The following is a 24,723-nucleotide window of genomic DNA, read 5'->3' as shown; positions in this document are numbered from 1 at the left end:
TGTTCTAAGATGGCAACTCAGCGCAAATGCCCATGTGCCAATTGAATCTCAATGAGGAAACAGTCAGGGGTCGTATTTGATTAACGTTTTATTAAAAAGTATGGATTTCAGCAAACAAAGAAAAGCAGGCAACAACAAAGGACAAACATAGGTACAAAGTATGGGTTTAAGAATTTACATTTTTGAAGTATCGACTTCACAGCTACTCGAAGCGACTCGGATGCAGGTTCACTCCAAATACACTAGTCTGCACTCAACGCCACGGATTTGGTATATTGGAGTTAAGATATATTTGGCTAGTTCATTTCCATTCCATTGCTCAGCAACACTGCGAGGTCCAGCATACTAAAACCTACAGTTTCACCTTTTACCATGAATGAGAGCGAGGGAAGCGCAAACGCTTGTCTAGACTGTACAGAAGACCGCCCGTCGGCCCGCCCCGCTCCCGGCAGACAGACAGTAGCCAGGCTATGCTACAGTGGATTAGACAGAGACAAACAGTAGCTCCAGTCCAGTGGAATATATTACAGCGACCTGTCTCTTTAAATTACTGTCAAAGCCGATTAGCGCTTTTTTCGCCGTCTGTTCTCCCCAATCTATTTTTGTTTTACGCTGCTACAGCCTGCACGATAAACCTTTTGCGATTTTCCATTTGTATAGGCTATATTTTTCTCGTCATTTGGGGCGGTTTGGATTCCCTTTCTAAAAGTTTGAGGCATGAGACGTGGGTTTATTGATTTATTTCTTGCTGCTTCGTGGCGCACAGAGTGGATAGGACTCCAACTTTTCCCTGCGCGTCTGTGGTGAATTTGGATTACCGCTCTCTCTCCTCCACATCTACTTCCTCTCTCTCCGAAAATATGAGCGATATGTCACAGATATGATATCAATAACAACGATCACTTTCTGAAATCGACTGAGAGAGAAGGGGTCTCACGGAAAATGCAGAAGAGCGTGCGGTATAATGAGGGGCACGCTCTGTATCTGTCGCTTGTCGCGCGCAAAGAGGGCACGAAACGCGGCACCCTGAGCAAGAAGACGACGGAGAACAGTCGGTGGAATGACAAGTACTTTGCTCTCTACCAGAATGTGCTCTTTTACTTCGAGAACGACCAGAGCACGCGGCCCTCCGGGATTTACTTGCTGGAGGGGTGCACGTGCGAGAGGGTTCCCGCGCCCAAAGGCGCCACTGTCAGCAAGGATATGGTTGACAAGCAGCAGGTGGGTTAGGTACCCTAGTGACCATGGTAGTGCACCACCTGACATGGTTGTGTTTTGGTTTTGGTCTCTGCTTGCTGTGTTGACACTGAGGTTTGGCACCCTACCCTCACCCTGTTTTCTTACGTAAAACAGATTAAGGATTTTCAGCACAGAGGGGGATTACGCATAGAAAGTGCACTTTAGTTGAGAGAAGAGGAGGGATGGAGGGATGACAATTGATTTCCTCCATAGCCTACTGTGTCTGTCACAGAGAGAACTAGAGGCCTGGGATGTTGATGGACAGCATGGGCAGTTAGATATTACACAGTTAGGCCTACCTGGAATACATGTCGAATATTTCAAAATGTGGCTTTACATTTTTAGAATGAAGCAGCACAGACTACTACTGGTATGCCATATCCTCATGACAGTTGCTGTAGTTAGTATATTCCCATGTACACTCTTAGAAAAAAAAGTGCTATCTGGAACCTAAAAGGGTTCTTCGGCTGTCCTGATAGGAGAACCCTTTGAAGAACCCTTTTTGGTTTCAAGTAGAACCCTTTTCGTTCCAGGTAGAACCCTTTTTAGTTCCATGTAGAACCTTTTACACAGAGGGTTCTACATGGAACCCAAAAGAGTTCTACCTGGAACCAAAAAGGGTTCTCCTATGGGGACAGCTGAAGCATCCTTTAACACTTTTTTCTAAGAGTGTAGTGAACTGAAGCTAAATATGGAAATACTAGTCTAATAGCCCCTATGAAGAGTTCCATTACTGGTTGACATCTTTGTTATTGTGATGAGCTGCATGGAGTCAGTGACTGGGAACAGATGTTTTCTTGTTGACCTATTACATCCTCACAGTTGGAGAGTGGAGACAGCACGTTCACTGGCTCTGTATACACTACAGTAGTCTACTACCTTTGTATTAGCACATTTATGCAAATGTTTCTTCTACTGTATATATATATTATTGCATTTACACATGAACTTGTAATCTGTCTGTGTCTCCACATCTGCGTATGTACACTACATGACCAAAAGTATATGGACACCTGCTCGTCGAACATCTCATTCCAAAATCATGGCCATTAATATGGAGTTGGTCCCCCCTTTGTTGCTATAACTGTCTCCACTCTTCTGGGAAGGCTTCCCACTAGATGTTGGAACATTGCTGTGAGGACTTGCTTCCATTCAGCCACAAGAGCATTAGTGAGGTTCCACACTGATGTTGGGCGATTAGGCCTGGCTCGCAGTCAGCGTTCTAATTCATCCCAAAGGTGTTCGATGGGGTTGAGATCAGGGCTCTGTGCAGGCCAGTCAAGTTCTTCCATACCGATCTCGACAAACCATTTCTGTATGGACCTCGCTTTGTGCACGGGGGCATTGTCATGCTGAAACAGGAAAGGGCCTTCTCCAAACTGAATCCACAAAGTTGGAAGCACAGAATCATCTAGAGTGTCATTGTATGCTGTAGCGTTAAGATTTCTCTTCACTGGAATTAAGGGGCCTAGCCCAACCAGGGAAACCTATTTCATGAAGCTCCCGATGAACAGTTCTTGTGCTGACGTTGCTTCCAGAGGCAGTTTGGAACTCGGTAGTGAGTGTTGTAACTAAGGACAGACAATTATTACGTGCTTCAGCACTCAGCGGTCCCGTTCTGTGAGCTTGTGTGGCCTACCACTTCGCTGCTGAGCCGTTGTTGACTATGGAGATTGCATGTCTGTGTGCTCGATTTTATACACCTGTCAGCAACGGGTGTGGCTGAAATAGCCGAATCTACTAATTTGAAGGGGTATCCTCATACTTTTGTATATATAATGTATCTCTTTGGGTACACTATCTTATCTGTGTCTGTATACATCTCTGTGTTTCTCTATCTCTTTGGGTACACTATCTTAACTGTGTCTGTATACATCTCTGTGTTTCTCTATCTCTTTAGGTACACTATCTTATCTGTGTCTGTATACATCTCTGTGTTTCTCTATCTCTTTGGGTACACTATCTTATCTGTGTCTGTATATATCTCTGTGTTTCTCTATCTCTTTAGGTACACTATCTTATCTGTGTCTGGGGTGGCAGGTAGCTTAGTGGTTAAGAGCGTAGTGCCAGTTACCGAAAGGTCGCTGGTTCTAATCCCTGAGCCGACTAGATGAAAAATCTGTCTGTGCCCTTGAGCAAGGCACTTAACCCTAATTGCTCCTGTAAGTCGCTCTGGATAAGAGCGTCTGCTAAATGACTTAAATGTAAATGTATATATCTCTGTGTTTCTCTATCTCTTTAGGTGCACTATCTTATCTGTGTCTGTGTATCTCCAATGTGTGCCGCTACTGTCCCCTTGGCACAGTATTCAACCCATGCCTTTGAAATTAACCTGCATCCGTGTACTGTACTATATATAGGCCTACTGTACTACGACTGAAAAACAATCACTTTATCAACATCACTTTACATGCTCTAGATCAAGGGTATCAACATAATTTAGCTTCAAAAATCATTTCCAGTTTTGTGCCTTTTTTGGTTAAAACCCTAATGAGATCAGAAGTGTCAGAAGGGCAGCTCATTGTTGAAAATAGGACGACAACAAAAATCACCAACACCACCACAACCATCATCTAATGAGACAGAGATTAGCTCATAGCCTGGAGGCAGCAGGAAGAGGGATTTTCATTGTCACATCAGATCAGGTCACGTTATCTTAGAGGTTGGTGTTGTGTGCTGGTGTTGGGGACACACATTAGATCACATTTGGCCCCATTAGATTTCCCCTGCACCCATGTCTGACGTGTGTGTGTGTGTGTGTGTGTCTGACATCCCTGCGAACCACCAGCTCCACAGAGCTGGACACTAACAGCTATAGCAGCTACAACCAAATGGCTCCATGGAACATTGAACAAACCAAATCCGTCCATACAAGTGTCAATGTTGTCGTAGAGTGAGAAATAGCAACTGCAGTATCTAACTCTTTCCCCCCTCAGATTCTGTTCCTCCTGTGATTGCATGTTATAAATGAGGTCACTGACCCTCCCGTGAATGTATGTGTGACGTGTGCATGTGGTTGACAGTGTGTGTGAGGTCACCGTTTCCACCATGTGCTAGGGAACATGCGCCCTAAACAGGTTTGGTACAGCTGTGCAACAACCACGTGGAACAGTCTTATAACAGTATTATACCAATAGATAGGCCTACTGTAATTACACTGTATTTACACACATATTACAATGATATTACTAAGGTAGTAACGTCTATGTGTTGTAAACCTAATTGATATCTACCTGGTGCTTCAGCATTGCATATTCATGGGACATCCCAAACAATACAGTGTTTGATTCTGTTGGATCAAGGCCACTTAGTGGAACACAAACACACAGCTCCAAAGGCTGGAAAGTGATAGGGTTTTAAACACACACACAAACACACATGCAAACACACACGCAAACACACACGCAAACATGGACGTGCATGCACACACACACCCTCACAAACACACACACGCAGACAAACGCGCAATCCACAAAGACACCGAAGCATTTAAACCAGACTAAAATATCAGAGAGCTTCAAAGTGGCGATGGCTGATTAATATAATATAATATGCCATTTAGCAGACGCTTTTATCCGAAGCGACTTACAGTCATATGTGATTGAGAGGCAGAGCAGTGTGTGTTCTACTGATGTCCTCTCAGATAGCACAAACACACACACACAGAGTGGTACAGTTTGGAATAATAGAACAACAGCTTTATCCTCACAGAACCTGATATCGTGCCTTAGAGCCGCAGCCTCATGTCCTTAAAGTTGCTGTTGTCATCATTTTTTAAACTTTTATCAACTACTGTAGCGACTGTAAGTGTCTAGGGGGTTTGGGCTGTGTGTTGTGTTAATGTCTCATGTCCCATGTGTGTGTGTATGTGTGGTCCTGGTCTTGTGAGGTAGTGGAGGATAATGTGTGTCTGTAGTCTTGCTGCAGGCTCTGAGGCTGTAGACTCTCTGTGAAGAGAGGGGAGATAGTCACGGAAAGTTCCGTGTGAAGGCTCAGTCTCTGGTGAAAAGGAGGGGTTGGGGAGGGGGGAGGGCGGACAGACTGTAAACCTGCGAATGGCAGCAGTTTGGGAAGCAGTGTTTCCTCTTATTCTTTTGGGAGGGGGGTTGGAGGGGGCGTGCAAAGGACCCTAAAGCAACATTGAGAGCTGCAGACGCAAATGAAGCCAAATGAAGCCTTAATTGTTTTATATGGAGGAAGGAGGAAAGGATGGAAGGAAGAGAGAAGGGGAGGAAGGGGGAAGGAGGATAGGGAATTCTGACTGCCTGTAAGTGTGTAAGTGTTTTCTGTCTGTCTGTCTGTCTGTCTGTATCTCTCTTTCCCATCTCTCTCTTTATGTAAGTCCTTAGATAATCTACCTCTCTGTGGTCTCACAGAGGAAAGTTCTGAATGCTAATGAGGTGGCCTACTATAGGCTACTTCAATGCCAGCCAGCCGGCTGATTGATGGGTTACCATGGTTACCAGGGTTGATAGTTGAAGTGGCACATTTTTAGAACACATACCTCACACACACGCACGCACGCGTGCGCACACACACATACAGCAGTAGCACTTCAAGAAATGTTATACAAGATAGCCTACAAGTTCTCGCAGAGAAAGAGAATTAGAGGGAGGGAGAGAATGAGAGATGATAAGGCTAAGAGAAGGCTGGAGGGAGGGAGTAAAAGGCTGGAGATGAGGAGAGAGAGAGAGAGAGAGAGAGAGAGAGAGAGAGAGAGAGAGATGATGTGTGTGTAAATGAGAGCTGGGATGTGATTGACAGTATTAAGTATGATGTATGATGAGAAGAAGTGGAGAAGGGTTGTGTGTTTGTGGTCCTCTGCTGTGATGGTGTCGACTCTTAGTACACATGGTTCACTACACCCTGAAGACTGACTGTGACAGTTAGAGAGCAGAGTTTCCGTTAGCCGGCAATTGCCGGCTTTTGGCCGATAAAAAAAATGACAAGCCGATAAATGTAACTGTTGCCGGCCAAAATGACCGGGACAAAACAAATCCCATTGCAAAATAATGCTTTTTATTCAATGATGGAAATACCATTCGATGGAAATACATTATCGGTCTATAGGTTAATTTGCATAATTTTGTGGAATTAAATTGGCTTGTGCATATTTTCGTTAGTCATCATGAATCTTATTTATCCAACAAAACTATCACACACACAGCATACAGAGACTATTTTGAGCAGGATTTTTCCTGCAGCTCCTCAGCAGGTTGCAGCTGGAGTAAAACATATGACCATTCATTGCGCAAAAATTCTAAATACAATCGCGTTAAAAACAGTTTTGGTGCAGAGTTAAAAAGAGCTACTATTTTTATTTCTCAACTGGTAATTGAAGCACCCCTCCCATTCGCCATTCAAGTGCAGGCAACAGGCTATCAGCACGTCACCCACCACTTTACAATGTGAGCTAAAGGCAGTATGCATTTTGAAAACATACTTGTTTGAAACCTGAATGTTTTATTTTATATTATGAGGCATGTCTTACCTTGGTTCAAAGTAGCCTATAGGCATAATCCAACCATAGAAACATGGAGGAAATTCTTTAATAAAGACTTCATAGGCTAAGCGTGAGTTTAAAGTTTGGGGAAGCTTAAAATGTATGCTACCATTTCTACCAAATCTGCGTCCCAAAATGTGCATTTTCGTGAAACAGTTTCAGTTCAATAATAACGTTTTCATTTCTCAAAATCATTGTCACATGGTTAATCATAAAATCTGAATGAAAATGATACAAATCTAAAAGCTAAAAGTCAATTAATGTGAGATCACCAGCCTCTGCCATATGGACACATTGATACACTGTGATCCCTTGGCAGCTAAATAAATGATAGCCTATGCTCTTTCACGCCGAGGATTGGTGATCATAGAGGGGGAGATTGTTGGAAAGATTTTTCAAATAGCTTACTGTGAGGAACTATAGTTTTAATATATTATCATTCGCAATGGATGTTAAAAAAAAACACTTTCCTACATTTCTGCGCAGCAGGCCAGGAACTTCTATGCGTGCTCAGGCACGTGCATTCCCTCAACGTTATCAGGACAGAGAAACCAGACACATGCTCATTGCTCACATGGAGCACTCTAAACAAAAAACAATGAAACAATTGATAAATCTCGTAAATTATGGTTATGAAATTAACCAAAACTTGTTTCTCACAAGTGTAGGTTGAGAACTCTGCAAACAATGTTTCCACTCCTAGAATGAGAACTGTAAATTACTGAAATTAATAGATGCTTTAACAGAAATTAATGTAACAAAATTACTGGGATTACCGGTATATTTACTACTGGTGACATATATAATGGGGAATTGATAAAAAAATCTAAGGGCAAACAATTCACACAATGAAACAATGAATGCGCAAGAATTGGTGGGAAACAGCTTAATTAAATTATACTCAAGACACATTATCTTCATACACATTTTAGATGCTTTTCACTGACAGCCGCAACTCAATAATCAGCTAGGCATAGGACTACAAGCTTGTGATTTGAAACAATCAACAGCTATTTTTCAAAATAAGCTAATGATCCTTTATTCCTCTGTGGCTAAGTCATGCTTTCTGGTGAAGTTTTTTGAATGATGTTATTTATTTCTGTATAGACAGGATTCATTATTTCATTTACTTCCCTATTGAACCCACTGCTATGCGATTGCTCTCCTGTTCTATTGGTTTTCATATCAACTTTATTTTGTTGTCCAGAAGCCAAAGGCACAATCCTAGTCATATTAGCAATCCATCCTAGTTGTTACATCTTTAGATTCCCCCTCTTTCTAAGTTTCTAACAGAGATGTTCATTTCTGTCACATATGGAACCATTATCAGGTGCACTGTTTAGAATGGTGTTTTCCCGCAAATTGCATTTTAGCAAATTTTAGAATGACATTTTATTGGCTGCTTCATTACATGAGTTGCATGTTCTGTTAAGATTCATTACCATAATCTAAATGTGATTTCTGTCATTCTGAGCACCGTGGGTGGATGCCCTAATGGGTTATGCACCCACTGCATATGGGTCTGGTAAATTTCTCAAATGGCCAGTAAATTAAACCCTGTTAGAGAGAGACTGAGGGAGAGAGAAAATTTGAATTTAAAAAACACTTAATTAGGTCACTGAAAAGGAATGAAACTGTACATTTAAAACAATCACATACTACCACAAATATCAACCAGAGAGAGAGAGAGAGAGGGGGGAGAAAAGGAGAGAGAGAAAGACTGAAAGCCAGCAGGATATTGAGAGATAGAGTTTGCTGGAGAATCAGATGCCCTGTGTGTGTGTGTGTGTGTGTGTGTGTGTGTGTGTTTCTATGTGTGTGTCAGGGTACAAGTGCTCTAGGATGCTTCTGACTAAGAATAGCAGCTTGCTGGTCCTTTAGCCTCAAGCCACACAGTCTACATACTGTACAGAGCTCTCTGTTTACCTGGATATGTTGAGGCCTGGGACTGTGTGTGAGTGAGTGAGTGAGTGAGTGAGTGAGTGAGTGAGTGAGTGAGTGAGTGAGTGTGTGTGTGCGTGCGTCTGTTCATGTGTGTATGTATTTTCTCCCAGTTGTATCACTCAGATTGTATCTTTCAAAGGAAATCAGCATGTTTGTGTTTTGCTGCTGTAAGCAGCTCAGGCACCCAGCTGACCAGCAGAAATCCTTCATCTGTCCTCACATTAACACACACATGCAGACACACACACACATTCACACACAGACATGAATGCACACACACGCTCAGCCTATTTGTATTTTGCTACTTTAGTCTGCTGGCTGCTGCTGGCTCAAAGCTCTCCAGTTTGTCAGTCTGACACAGAAATGGAAGTCAACTATTCGTCCATAGGCCTTTATGTTTGTTGCACCTGTTGTGTCTTGCTATGTTGACATGCTGTCTAGGGCTCCTATCATGTTGTTATTCAGATTAGACACCAGAGATATGAACTGATGGCTCATGTGGAGTGGTCCTGTGTGTGGACCTGCCTCCCCCTCCTCTCTCTCTCTCTTTCTCTCTCTCTCTCTCTCTCTCTCTCTCTCTCTCTCTCTCTCTCTCTCTCTCTCTCTCTCTCTCTCTCTCTCTCTCTCTCTCTCTCTCTCTCCTCTCTCTTTCCCTCCATCTCTCTCTCTCATTGTTATCCCTCAGCTGACAGCAGGCCTTTGGCCGGGGAAGCCGCATTAGCAGCAGTAAGGAGCTGCACAAGCAATGGTGGTTATGTAACCTACACACACACACACACACACACACACACACACACACACACACATACAACACGAACAAGCCCTTAAGCCTCTCTCTGGTCTCTTAACAGGCACACACACTAGCTAGAATCTCTCACCCGCTTATATACACACGTGCACACCGCACACACATTTTTGTATCATCTGATTTTATTTGATATAAACAAATTCTTGTGGTGGAATTTGAATCTAATTGTATGAAAATTATGTTCTAATTGAATCCAGTATTTTATGTATCAGGTACAGATAACATGTTTATTTTCTAAATAAGCAGACGTCGTGACATTCAAATCATAATTATATGAAAATACATTCTAATTTAAAATAGAAAATTAACATTCAACATGTAAAATTATTGTTTAACAGAATAGAATAGAATAGAAGAAAAACAAATATTGCACAACCAATCACTCTCCTTTTCTTCCCAAGGAATCAGTGGGCAGAACACAGTAGCTAAATAAGACAACATTTATTTAGCAGGAAACCTGGTTCTGTACTATGTGCTCTATAGCACTCTCCTGTTCTCTCTCCTGTTTTCTCTCCTGTTCTCTCTCCTGTTCTCTCTCCTGTTTTCGCTCCTGTTTTCTCTCCTGTTTTCTCTCCTGTTCTCTCTCCTGTTCTCTCTCCTGTTTTCTCTCCTGTTCTCTCTCCTGTTTTCTCTCCTGTTTTCTCTCCTGTTCTCTCTCCTGTTTTCTCTCCTGTTTTCTCTCCTGTTTTCTCTCCTGTTTTCTCTCCTGTTCTCTCTCCTGTTCTCTCTAATGTTCTCTCTCCTGTTCTCTCTCCTGTTCTCTCTCCTGTTCTCTCTCCTATTTTCTCTCCTGTTCTCTCTCCTGTCCTCTCTCCTGTTCTCTCTCCTATTTTCTCTCCTGTTCTCTCTCCTGTTTCCCTACTCCTGTTCTCTTGGTCAGGGAACTTAGTCACAGACAGAAGGGCTCATTTGGGATGACATTTCCTGCTTTCCATGCCCAATAAATATTCTCTCAGGTTTTTAAACAATTAAGTCACGTTTCATATTATGAGAGTATTGTTTATCCGATAAATTCCCTGTTTATCGGATTCCTTTCAGAGAAAGAACAAGACATGGATAAAAACTAGTCAGACAAAAACAGCATTATTCTTCTAGTACTGGAATGTGAGTTCTGGATTTTGTGAATGTGTGTGCGTCTACGTGCGTGTGTGGCTTTCCAGGACATTCTGTGTGACCCTGATTTAGCCCACTGCAGTAAAAGGTTAAGCAAACCAATATAAGCAGACCAAGTGGGGATTTTTTGTATTCTCGCGTGGACAGATTTTGACAGAAGTGGACCCTCTCGCTTTGCCTCTTCCTCTCTGGTACTGCCTTAAAATGTTGATTCTATTTTCTGTTTACTTCCTGGTAATAGTATTTCTGTTTCCTGTTTCCTCCAGCACTACTTCCTGGTGGTGTTTGGCCATGACGGTCAGAAGCCTCTGGAGCTGCGGACGGAGGAGGAGTCAGACTGCAATAAGTGGGTGGAGTCTATCCAACAGGCCAGGTAAGAGGGTGGAGTCTATCCAACAACAACACCTCAACGCCTCTTTACAAGAGCCCGAGCCCGGGGGCTAAGAGCTAGCAGCTAAGGGCTAAGGGAAGGATAGGAGTTAGGGTTTGATTTGGGTCTGGCTTGCTTGTTATACTCATGTCACACATGCAAATGCATCAGCTGACTGTCACCTAGGCAGCCAGTATGGCGTGTTCTGCTCTGAAACACACAGTGACTGTGTAGTGATCCACACACTAAACACACACACACAACCCCCTCTCCACACGTCTGCTCCATTTGTAAGAGTGTGTGTGCTCTGCTCGGAGCAGTTCACATTTAGGTCACACTCTGGTGCCGTACCACCAGAGTGATTACATCACAGGCCTAACCTTGACACTCTGCCTCGCTCTCTCTCTCTCCCCCTACTCTCTCTGTCTCTATCCAGCACTTTCTCTCTCTCTTCACCCCACTACTATAACTTCTCAGTCTCGCTCTCTCTACATCTCCCACGTTCTCTCTCTATCTCTCCCTCTCTCTCTCTCTCTCTCTACACGGAGGGATGATGAATACATTTATGCTATGGTGTTTACTTTTAAATGTAATACGTATCGAGCATAATGCTTTTATGGTGTTCCCTGTGCAGTGTGCACCATGTCAACTTGGTTTAAACTTAACATTCCACACTTACAATTCCACCTCTAGTTACTCTGACATCATCATTGAGCGTGAGGTCCTGATGCAGAAGTACATCCACCTGGTCCAGATCATGGAAACAGAGAAGGTGGCGGCCAACCAGCTACGCACTCAGCTAGAGGACCAGGACACAGAGATCGAGAGGCTCAAAGCAGAGGTACACACACACACATAGACAGATTAACTCGCACACTCATACACACAACACACGTAGCCACACACACATGCTCACACACAAAAATACACACACAAATAAAGGTTTCCATTAGGCAAGGGGATCTGACTGGTGTTTGTTTTGTGTTGATTGTTGTGTGTTGACTGTTGTGTGTTGACTGTTGACTGTGTTCTTCCAGATCGTGCTGTTGAACAAGGCCAAGGAGAGGATGCTGCCTTACCAGACCAACCAGGAGGAGGAAGACCCAGACATTAAAAAGATCAAAAAGGTTCAGAGTTTCATGCGAGGCTGGCTGTGTCGGAGGAAGTGGAAGATCATCGTCCAGGACTACATCTGTTCTCCCCACGCTGAGAACATGAGGAAGAGGAACCACATTGTGTTCAACATGGTGGAGGCAGAGACCGAGTACGTCTGCCAGCTCTCTGTCCTGGTCAACTTCTTCCTCAGGCCCCTACGTATGGCTGCCAGCTCCAAGAAACCTCCCATCAGCCACGACGACGTCAGCAGCATCTTCCTCAATAGGTAACACACAGTCTGGACCCCTCCAGAACCAGTCCATAGCCCCTACACCCTATACACTTGTGTTGATCTGAAAGGATTGAATAGTTCTAAGCAATATCTTCTTCTTCTTTGTGTCCCCAGTGAGACCATCATGTTCCTCCATGAGATCTTCCACCAGGGCTTGAAGGCTCGGATAGCCAACTGGCCTACGCTGGTGCTAGGTGAGTGATCAATGATTGAGTGAGCTGGGTGAGATATGAGGCATCTATGTTGGGTCAAATCTACTCTAGCTAACCTCTACCATTGTCCTTGTGTGGAATGTCTAGTGAACTAATGTGTTTTATGTGTCTGTCTCTCTAGCGGACCTGTTTGACATCCTGCTGCCCATGCTGAACATCTACCAGGAGTTTGTGAGGAACCACCAGTACAGCCTGCAGGTTCTGGCCAACTGTAAACAGAACAGGGACTTTGACAAGCTGCTGAAGCAGTATGAGGCGAACGCTGCCTGTGAGGGACGCATGCTGGAGACCTTCCTCACATACCCAATGTTCCAGGTAACACGCGCACACTCACACACACGTGCGTCCAGACCTCAATAACCTCCAACCTTTAACCCCTCCTCTCCCACATCTAGTATATGGCCCAGATCTGACTGACTGACAGACACCTCTCCATTGTGTTTCAGATTCCTCGTTACATCATCACTCTCCATGAGCTGCTGGCACATACACCTCATGAGCACGTGGAGCGCAAGAGCCTGGAGTTTGCCAAGTCCAAACTAGAGGAGCTGTCAAAGTGAGGATAATGGAGCTGTAGTTAACAGTGGTTGTGTAGTAGATCATGTAGTTAACAATGGTTGTGTAGTGGATAATGTAGCTAACGGTGATTGTGTTGTCAGGATGATGCATGATGAGGTGAGCGATACAGAGAACATTCGTAAGAATCTGGCCATCGAGAGAATGATCGTAGAAGGCTGTGACATATTACTGGATACCAGCCAGACCTTTGTCAGACAGGGTGAGTACACACCCACACATACAAATGCACTCACACATACACACACACACCAACCAGAATCCAGAACATTATAAGATGGTTACCGGTAACTGTCATCAGTAGTACAGTATGTGTAACCTATGTTTTTAGTTTTTTCCCCCTCCCACCAAACACACACACACTCTCTGTCTTTACCCATCAGGCTCTCTGATCCAGCTCCCATCCAGCAGTGAACGGGGCATGCTCAGTAAGGTCCGTCTGGGCTCTCTGTCCCTCAGGAAGGAAGGAGAACGACAGTGCTTCCTGTTTACAAAACACTTTCTTGTCTGCACACGCACCTCTGGGGGAAAGCTGCACTTGCTCAAGGTGAGAGTCAAACACACGCACAGACACATATGCATGTACAGATGTCAGATCTTTTATTGTTTTTTTTTTGTTTTTTTTGGGGGCGGGGTAGATCAGCTTTAATATTGCAGATAGATTGTAGCTTCCATCAATGTAATTGTCTGCGTCACTTCCAATCACCAATATATTTTTTGCTAATATACATATACATACATACACATACATACACACATATACATACACATATAAATACATATATACATACATACATATACACTACCGTTCAAAAGTTTGGGTTCACTTAGAAATGTCCTTGTTTTCGAAAGAAAAGCAATTTTTTTGTACATTAAAATAACATCAAATTGATCAGAAATACAGTGTAGACATTGTTAATGTTGTAAATGGCTATTGTAGCTGGAAACGGCTGATTGTTAATGGAATATCTATATAGGCGTACAAGAGGCCCATAATCAGCAACAGTCCTGTGTTCCAATGGCACGTTGTGTTTGCTAATCCCAGTCTCAACATCAACAGTGAAGAGGAGACTCCAGGATGCTGACCTTCTAGGCAAAGTTGCAAAGAAAAAGACATATCTCAGACTGCCCATCTTAATCTTTTCTTTTTATTGGCCAGTCTGAGATATGGCTTTTTCTTTGCAACTTTGCCTAGAATGTCAGCATCCTGGAGTCTCCTCTTCACTGTTGATGTTGAGACTGGTGTTTTACGGGTACTATTTAATGAAGCTGCCAGTTGAGGACCTGTGAGGCGTCTGTTTCTCAAACTAGACACTCTAATGTATTTGTCCTCTTGCTCAGTTGTGCACCGGGGCCTCCCACTCCTCTTTCTATTCTGGTTAGAACCAGTTTGCGCTGTTCTGTGAAGGAGTAGTACACAGCGTTGTACGAGATCTTCAGTTTTTTGGCAATTTCTCGCATGGAATAGCCTTCATTTCTCAGAACAAGAATAGACTGACGAGTTTCAGAAAAAAGTTATTTGTTTCTGGCCATTTTGAGCCTGTAATCGAACCCAGCTCTACTAACATAATTGCAAAAGGGTTTTCTAATGATCAATTAGCCTTTTAAAATGATGAACTTGGATTAGCAAACACAACGTGCCATTGGAACACAGGACTGATGGTTGCTGATAATGGGCCTCTGTACGCCTATTTAGATATTCCATAAAAAATCAGCCGTTTCCAGCTACAATAGCCATTTACAAAATTAACATTGTCTACACTGTATTTATGATCAATTTGATGTTATTTTAATGGACAAAAAAATGGCTTTTCTTTCAAAAACAAGGACATTTCTAAGTGACCCCAAACTTTTGATCAGGAGTGTAAATACATGTATATACATATCCTTTAAAAAATATATATTTTCCTTTATTACTTTCTAACCCTACCACCCCTCCCCTAATTGGAGTAAACTAGTGAACAACAACGCTTAGGCCTCTACTTCCAGCTTATACATACTATATAAATTTTATGGACACAGTCTATTTTACAATAGTTCTATTTTGTTTGTTTTTACTCTTGTCCTTCCTCAACCTCTCCCATCTATTTCTGATCCAGTTTGATTTCTATTTGCCATATCTTTCAAACTGTGCTCTTTCACAAAAGTTATTAACCTGTAACCTATATACATTTTATGGACACAGTCGGTTTTACATTAGTTATCTTGTTGTTATTAGTTGTTATTAGTCTCAACCTTCAGCTCCATTCAACACCACCCATCTATCTCTTAACACCATCCATATTGGATTTCTATTTGCCATATATTTTTCAACTGTACTGTGATGTTTCACAAAAGTTCTGAACCTTTCTATTCTCATTGTTTCTACAGATTGTAAATTGAAAATAAACATTTTTGCTAAAAGTATTATTATATTATTGATCGATTGACTATGACTTTTCAGATCACCCAGTAGTGCTATCTGCAGGGTTAGCTCCAGGTAAATATTGAAATCCTTCAGCCATTCCTGGACCTGTGACCAAAAACAAGCTACATATGGACAGTACCAAAACAAATGATCTAATGATTCTGTCTCTTCGCAGCAAAATCTGCAGAGCTGGGAAGGTTGTATTCCCAAAATAAATAACATTATATTGGTTGCAAGAATTTTGTATAATAATTTTAATTGAAAAATTATAAGTTTTGAATCCATTTTGCGTATCAGTTCATAAACCATGTGCCATGGAATCGGTACGTCAAAAATCTCTTCCCAACTATTTTGCAATCTACAGTATATGGCACGGCTGTCCATTTTTTGATCCTTAAATGAAACTGATAAACTTTTTTATTCATCACAATTTTCTTTAATGCAGGGCCGATAGACAAGTTCCTTACTTTTTCCCACTTCCACTTTCCGCTTCCATTTTTGCGGTAATGCTGCAATTAGTTGGTTGTAATTTTGGGTAAAGCAGACATTTCCATATGTTTTTGTTAGCTGCATGTGAGACATAACTCCACCAGTCCTACCTATGATATAATTTATGAAGATTATACCTTTTTAAAACATTTTTTCAAAAGATAATGTTTTTTTTTTCAATTAGTATATTTGAATTGAACCACAATATTTGTTACATTATTTGTTCTGTCCTTTCTGGTGGATTAAATTGAAATTGCAACCAATTTTCAATGGCTTGTTTTATAAATATTTGGGAGATGTTTTCCTTTTCAAATAACTGAAAGTGAGAGGTTGTTATCTGAATAAAGGGAAAAAGGCCATTCTTGAACATGGGGTGAGACAATCTTACTAATTTGCTAGAGAACCAGTTCGGATTTAAGTATAACTTTTGTATGACTGAAGCTTTTAGTGATAGGTCTAATGCATTAATATTTAATAATTTCTGTTCTCCAAATTCATATTCATTATATAAATATGCCCGTTTAATTTTGTCTGGCTTGCCCTTCCAAATAAAATGGAATATTTTTTTCTCATATATTTTAAAAAACTGTTCGCTAGGCGTAGGCAAGACCATAAGCAAATAGGTAAACTGGGATAATACTAAAGAGTTAATCAGGGTGATTTTTCCACAAATAGACAGGTATTTACCTTTCCATGGTAGCAAGATCTTATCTATTTTTGCTAACTTTCTATTAAAGTTTATTGGAGTGAGATCATTTATTTATTTTGGGATATGAATACCGAGTATATCCACATCACCATCAGACCATTTTATTGGTAAACTACACAGTAATGTAAAAGTTGTATTTTTTAGTGATCCAATACGTAATATAGTACACTTATCATAATTTGGTTGTAATCCAGAGAGGTTAGAAAAATTATCTAGATCCTCTATGAGGCTGTGGAGGGATCCAAGTTGTGGACACCTTTGTTTTTAAGCCCTGGATTTCTAATCCCTTGATATTATTGTTGGAACTGATTTTAATAGCTAACATTTCGACGGCCATAATAAATAGATATGCCGATAATGAACAACCTTGTTTTACTACTCTTGACAGTTTAAAACTTTCAGAGAAGTAGCCATTATTTACTATTTTACACCTATACATAATGATTTTAACCAATTTTATAAGTGATTCTTCAAAATTGAAATGTTCCAGGCATTTATATATAACTCCAGTCGTACTTTATCAAAATCCTTTTCCAAGTCAGCTATGAATAGCAGGCCTGGTTTCCCAGATTTTTCATATTGTTCTATTGTTTCCAGTACTTGCCCTGTATTATCTCCAATGTATCGTCCATGTAAAAAACCTGTCTGATTAGAATGAATAATGTCCAACAATACCTTTTTAATTCTATGCAAGACTTTTTGCATCACAACACTGAAGTGTAAGGGGCCTCCATTTTTTTGAATGGACTGGATCTTTATATTTCCCACTTGTATCCTGTTTCAGTAACAATGAAATCAGACCTTCTTGTTGAGTGTCTGATAATCTACCATTTACATAGGAGTGGTTAAAACATGCTAATAACAGTCCTCTGAGTATATTTTACAAATAAATTGGTATACCTCAACTGGTATGCCATCCAGCCCTGGAGTTTTCCCAGACGTAAAGGCTTTATTTGAATCAAGAAGTTCCTACTCTGTAATTTCGCCTTCACATGAATCTTTCTGTACGGCTGATAATTTTACATTATAAAAAAAATCCATACAATTAGCTTCGGTTAGAGGAGATGGAGGAGACTGAAACGAAAACATATGCTTAAAGTTATTTTTGGTAGCATTTCTATGTTGAAGATTTAAAAATAATTTGGTGCATTTTTCCCCATATTCCATCCAGTTTGCTTTATTTTTATAATATATTACACTTGATATTTTTTTGAATAAGTTCCTCCATTTATTTTTGTTTTTCCTCTAACTTATTCTGAGCCTCTGTTACAGTTTTTATTGCTATCTATCTGTTCTGTTAGACCTTCTATTTTCTTTGTTAGTATGGACTCTTTTGACCTAAATTGCTTTTGTTTTCGAGATGAGTACTGAATTGCATGGCCTCTAAAGGCACATTTAAAAGTGTCCCATACAATAAGGGGATTTGCTGTACCTACAGTGGGGGGAAAAAGTATTTAGTCAGCCACCAATTGTGCAAGTTCTCCAACTTAAAAAGATGAGAGAGGCCTGTAATTATCATCATAGGTACACGTCAACTATGACAGACAAAATGAGAAAAGAAAATCCAGAAAATCACATTGTAGGATTTTTAATGAATTTATTTGCAAATTATGGTGGAAAATAAGTATTTGGTCAATAACAAAAGTTTCTCAATACTTTGTTATATACCCTTTGTTGGCAATGACACAGGTCAAACGTTTTCTGTAAGTCTTCACAAGGTTTTCACACACTGTTGCTGGTATTTTGGCCCATTCCTCCATGCAGATCTCCTCTAGAGCAGTGATGTTTTGGGGCTGTCGCTGGGCAACACGGACTTTCAACTCCCTCCAAAGATGTTCTATGGGGTTGAGATCTGGAGACTGGCTAGGCCACTCCAGGACCTTGAAATGCTTCTTACGAAGCCACTCCTTCGTTGCCCGGGCGGTGTGTTTGGGATCATTGTCATGCTGAAAGACCCAGCCACGTTTCATCTTCAATGCCCTTGCTGATGGAAGGAGGTTTTCACTCAAAATCTCACGATACATGGCCCCATTCATTCTTTCCTTTACACGGATCAGTCGTCCTGGTCCCTTTGCAGAAAAACAGCCCCAAAGCATGATGTTTCCACCCCCATGCTTCACAGTAGGTATGGTGTTCTTTGGATGCAACTCAGCATTCTTTGTCCTCCAAACACGACGAGTTGAGTTTTTACCAAAAAGTTATATTTTGGTTACATCTGACCATATGACATTCTCCCAATCCTCTTCTGGATCATCCAAATGCACTCTAGCAAACTTCAGACGGGCCTGGACATGTACTGGCTTAAGCAGGGGGACACGTCTCGCACTGCAGGATTTGAGTCCCTGGCGGCGTAGTGTGTTACTGATGGTAGGCTTTGTTACTTTGGTCCCAGCTCTCTGCAGGTCATTCACTAGGTCCCCCCGTGTGGTTCTGGGATTTTTGCTCACCGTTCTTGTGATCATTTTGACCCCACGGGGTGAGATCTTGCGTGGAGCCCCAGATCGAGGGAGATTATCAGTGGTCTTGTATGTCTTCCATTTCCTAATAATTGCTCCCACAGTTGATTTCTTCAAACCAAGCTGCTTACCTATTGCAGATTCAGTCTTCCCAGCCTGGTGCAGGTCTACAATTTTGTTTCTGGTGTCCTTTGACAGCTCTTTGGTCTTGGCCATAGTGGAGTTTGGAGTGTGACTGTTTGAGGTTGTGGACAGGTGTCTTTTATACTGATAACAAGTTCAAACAGGTGCCATTAATACAGGTAACGAGTGGAGGACAGAGGAGCCTCTTAAAGAAGAAGTTACAGGTCTGTGAGAGCCAGAAATCTTGCTTGTTTGTAGGTGACCAAATCCTTATTTTCCACCATAATTTGCAAATAAATTCATAAAAAATCCTACAATGTGATTTTCTAGATATTTTTTTCTCAATTTGTCTGTCATAGTTGACGTGTGTCACGATGTTAGAAATGGTGAGGTGTGGAATCAGGCGCAGAAGCAGATGTACAGTCCAACAAGACTTTACTAGCGAGTGCAAAATAATCCAAAAACGGCCAGAGGCCAACAGACGCACACAGGCGTCAAAACGAGCGCACAAACACAGGGCGCAAAAACTCTCCTCAACCGAGGAGGAAGTAAATCGTAACTGGCGTACCGAAACACTGGTAACGCACAAACACCTGACACGAAACAATTACACACAACACTACACTAACAACAAGGAAACTAAATAGGGTGCTTAATGAGACATAACACAAGACAGGTGTGGCTAACAGACAAAACTAATCAAACAGGAAACATAGAACATGCAACGGTGGCAGCTAGAATTCCGGAGACGACGAACGCCGAAACCTGCCCGAACAAGGGAGAGAGGCAGCCTCGGCCGAAACCGTGACAGTACCCCCCCCCTGACGCGCGGCTCCAGACGTGCGCCGACTCCGGCCTTGGGGACGACCCGGAGGACGTGGAGCAGGGCGCGTCGGATACCCCCGATGGAATTCCGTCAGGAGCGACGGGTCCAAAATGTCTCTCCTCGGCACCCAGCACCGCTCCTCCGGACCGTACCCCTCCCACTCCACTAGATACTGAAGACCCCCCATCCAACGTCTCGAATCCAAGATGGACCTCATGGAGTACGCCGGTGCCCCCTCGATGTCCAATGGGGGCGGGGGAGTCTCCCCTATCTCATTTTCTTGGAGCGGGCCCGCTACCACCGGCCTGAGAAGGGACACATGGAACGAGGGGTTAATACACTTATACTCCACAGGTAGCTGTAATCTATAACATACCTCGTTCAACCTTCTCAGGACTTTAAATGGCCCTACAAACCGCCGACCCAGTTTCCGACAGGGCAGGCGGAGGGGCAGGTTTCTGGTAGAGAGCCAGACTCGATCACCAGGTGCGTACACCGGTCCCTCACTGCGGTGGAGATCAGCGCTCGCCTTCTGACGTCGGAGGGCCCGCTGCAGGTGGACGTGTGCAGCGTTCCAAGTCTCCTCCGAGCGCCGCGCCCACTCATCCACCGCAGGAGCCTCGATCTGGCTCTGCTGCCAGGGTGCCAGAACCGGCTGGTAACCTAACACACATTGAAATGGAGTCAGGTTAGTGGAGGAATGGCGTAGGGAATTCTGGGCCATCTCGGCCCAGGGAACGTACCTTGACCACTCCTCCGGCCGGTCCCGGCAGTATGTTCTGAGAAACCTACCCACATCCTGGTTTACGCGTTCCACCTGCCCATTACTCTCCGGGTGGTACCCCGAGGTGAGGCTCACCGAGACCCCCAACCGCTCCATAAACGCTCTCCAGACTCTGGAGGTGAATTGGGGACCCCGATCAGCCACAATGTCCTCGGGCACCCCGTAGGGCCGGAACACATGGGTGAACAGTGCCTCGGCAGTTTGTAGGGCAGTAGGAAGACCCGGCATGGGGAGCAAACGACAGGCCTTAGAGAACCGGTCCACAACGACCAGGATGGTAGTATTACCTTGGGAGAGGGGAAGGTCTGTTATAAAGTCCACAGAGAGGTGGGACCATGGTCGTTGTGGAACGGGCAGGGGCAGCAACTTACCCCTAGGCAGATGTCTAGGCGCCTTACACTGGGCGCACACCGAGCAGGAGGAAACATAAACCCTCACATCCCTTGCCAACGTGGGCCACCAGTACTTGGCACTAAGACAGTGCACTGTCCGGCCGATACCCGGATGTCCAGAGGAGGGTGACGTGTGAGCCCAATAGATCAATCGATCCCGAACCTCGAGCGGAACGTACCTCCGACCCTCCGGGCACTGTGGTGGACTAGGGTCGGTGCGTAACGCCCGCTCGAGTTCAGCATCGACCTCCCACACTACCGGTGCCACCAGACACGACTCAGGCAGTATGGGAGTGGGCTCCACGGACCTCTCCTCCGTGTCATACCGCCGAGACAGCGCATCTGCCTTACCATTCTGTGACCCAGGGATGTACGTGATCTTAAAAGTGAACCTGGTCAAGAACATACTCCATCTTGCCTGGCGAGGGTTCAGCCTCCTCGCCGCCCGGATGTACTCCAGGTTACGGTGGTCCGTCAAAATGAGGAAAGGGTGTTGAGCCCCCTCAAGCCAGTGCCTCCACACCTTTAGAGCCTGTACCACGGCTAACAGCTCCCTGTCCCCTACGTCATAGTTCCGCTCCGCCGGACTGAGCTTCTTAGAATAAAAAGCACAGGGGCGGAGTTTAGGTGGCGCGCCAGACCGTTGTGAAAGCACGGCTCCTAAACCGGCCTCTGACGCGTCCACCTCTACCTGGAACGGCAAAGAGGGATCCGGATGCGCCAGCACCGGGGCCGAGGTAAACAGGTCCTTCAGCCTCCCAAACGCCCTGTCCGCCTCGGCCGACCACTGCAGACGCACCGGACCCCCCTTCAAAAGAGACGTGATGGGAGCTGCCACCTGTCCAAAACCCCGGATAAACCTCCTGTAGTAATTTGCAAACCCCAAAAACTGCTGCACCTCCTTCACAGTGGTTGGTGTTTGCCAATTACGCACGGCCGACACCCGGTCTACCTCCATCTTCACCCCTGACGCAGACAACTGATAACCCAAAAAGGAGACCGACTCCTGGAAAAATAGACACTTCTCTGCCTTCACATACAGGTCGTGCTCCACCAGCCTCCGCAACACTCTACGCACCAGGGCCACATGCTCGACACGGGTAGGCGAGTACACGAGAATGTCATCAATGTACACAACCACCCCCTGCCCCTGCATGTCCCTGAAGATCTCATCCACGAATGATTGGAAAACTGACGGAGCGTTCATCAACCCGTATGGCATGACCAGATACTCGTAATGGCCCGAGGTGGTACTAAAGGCTGTCTTCCATTCATCACCCTCCCTGATGCGCACCAAGTTGTACGCGCTCCTGAGATCTAATTTAGTGAAGAAACGCGCCCCATGCAACGACTCAGTCATGGTCGCAATCAGCGGGAGTGGATAACTGTACTTCACCGTAATCTGATTGAGACCACGGTAATCGATGCACGGGCGCAAACCACCATCCTTTTTCTTCACAAAAAAGAAACTCGAGGACGCAGGGGAAGTGGAAGGCCGTATGTATCCTTGTCTCAGAGATTCGTCTATGTAAATCTCCATAGCTTTCTTCTCCTCCTGAGACAGAGGATACACATGGCTCCGTGGGAGCGCAGCTCCTGCCTGGAGGTCTATCGCACAATCTCCCTGCCTATGGGGTGGCAACCGCGTCGCCCTCGCCTTACTAAACGCAATAGCCAAATCCCCATACTCAGGGGGAACGTGCAATGCGGGCACCTGGTTTGGACTCTCCACCGAGGTAGCCCCTACGGAAACGCCCAAACATCTACCCACACACTGAGCAGACCACTCCATCAGAGCCCTCTCCTGCCACGAAATAGCTGGGTTATGGGTACTCAACCAGGGCATGCCCAGCACCACCGGATACGCAGGAGAATCAATCAGGAACAGCTGAATCATCTCCTGATGATCCCCCTGCGCACACATCCTAAGTGGCGCCGTGACCTCCCTGATTAAGCCCGTACCCAACGGACGACTATCTAGGGCATGAACGGGGAAAGGAACATCAACAGAAACAAGGGGAATCCCTAACGCTAAACAAAACTTTTTATCAATAAAATTCCCAGCCGCGCCTGAATCTACCAGCGCCTTATGCTGGGAATGAGGTGCTACCTGTGGAAAACGCACAGGCATCCAAAAATGGGCAACAGTGAGCTCTGGGTGAGTGGGGCGCCTACTCACCTGGAGGGAATCCCCAGTGCGGGACCTGTCGTCATCCTCCCTAGGAGGCCATCCCCAGCACCTAGCCGCGGTGTGTCCTCCCCGACCACAGTTGGTGCAGTGGATGGACCCCCTAACCAACCGACTCCTCCTCTCTCTAGCGCCAGCGCCCCCGAGCTCCATAGGACACGGCTCGGAGGCGCTGGAGGGTGAAATGGACGGACCCCCCTCAGGACGTCCGCGGGTGGCCAATAGGTTATCCAGCCTGATGGACATGTCGACCAGCTGGTCGAAAGAGAGACTGGTGTCCCTACAAGCCAGCTCCCGACGGACGTCCTCTCGTAGGCTACATCTGTATAGATCGACGAGGGCCCGCTCATTCCACCCTGCATCTGCCGCTAGAGTACGGAATTCGAGAGCGAATTCTTGGGCACTCCTCCTCCCCTGCCGGAGGAAGACCAGACGCTCCCCCGCCGCTTTCCCCTCCGGGGGATGGTCAAACACCGCCTTGAAGCGGCGGGAGAACTCGTTGTAGGTGATAGTCTCGGCGTCGATCTTCCTCCACTCCGCGTTGGCCCACTCCAACGCCTTCCCGGACAGGCAGGAGATCAGGGCGGACACGCTCTCATGCCCCGAGGGTGCCGGGTGTACGGTGGCCAGGTACAGCTCCACCTGGAGGAGGAATCCCTGACACCCAGCCGCGGCTCCGTCGTAGGCCCTCGGGAGAGAGAGTCGGATTCCTCGGGGTTCTGGCGCTGGAATGGGCGGACTGGCCGATGGTGCTGGCAGGGAGGGAGGTGGTGGAGGCGCTCCCCAGCCTCGGAGCGTGGTGATCACCTCCTGCAGGGCGGTCCCCATCTGCTGTATCTGGTCCTGTTGTTCCCGAACCTGGACCTCCAGTCTCGTCGGGGCTGCTTCGGCTCCTGCTGATTCCATGTCAACGGGTGTGTAATTCTGTCACGATGTTAGAAATGGTGAGGTGTGGAATCAGGCGCAGAAGCAGATGTACAGTCCAACAAGACTTTACTAGCGAGTGCAAAATAATCCAAAAACGGCCAGAGGCCAACAGACGCACACAGGCGTCAAAACGAGCGCACAAACACAGGGCGCAAAAACTCTCCTCAACCGAGGAGGAAGTAAATCGTAACTGGCGTACCGAAACACTGGTAACGCACAAACACCTGACACGAAACAATTACACACAACACTACACTAACAACAAGGAAA

The 24,723-nt window shown here is 44.7% G+C and overlaps 1 protein-coding gene across 1 annotated transcript; it reads left to right on the top strand.

The window, feature by feature from the left end:
- Positions 1-927: 927 nt before the first annotated feature.
- LOC311114224 (ras-specific guanine nucleotide-releasing factor 2-like) lies at positions 928-13,699 on the top strand (the record flags this gene model as incomplete). The annotated part of the gene is made up of 9 exons (XM_084189488.1): positions 928-1,221; positions 10,874-10,980; positions 11,671-11,818; positions 12,015-12,358; positions 12,479-12,558; positions 12,698-12,891; positions 13,023-13,132; positions 13,236-13,354; positions 13,536-13,699. Coding segments are annotated over exons 1-9 (1,545 nt in total), but the record flags the coding sequence as incomplete, so codon positions are not given.
- Positions 13,700-24,723: the final 11,024 nt, after the last annotated feature.

This window comes from Coregonus lavaretus, assembly GCF_964263955.1.
Source record: "Coregonus lavaretus genome assembly, contig: HAP1_SCAFFOLD_7572, whole genome shotgun sequence".
NCBI lineage: Eukaryota > Metazoa > Chordata > Actinopteri > Salmoniformes > Salmonidae > Coregonus > Coregonus lavaretus.
Note: the sequence above shows the minus strand (reverse complement) of the source record. Positions and strands in the feature narration are given on the sequence as shown.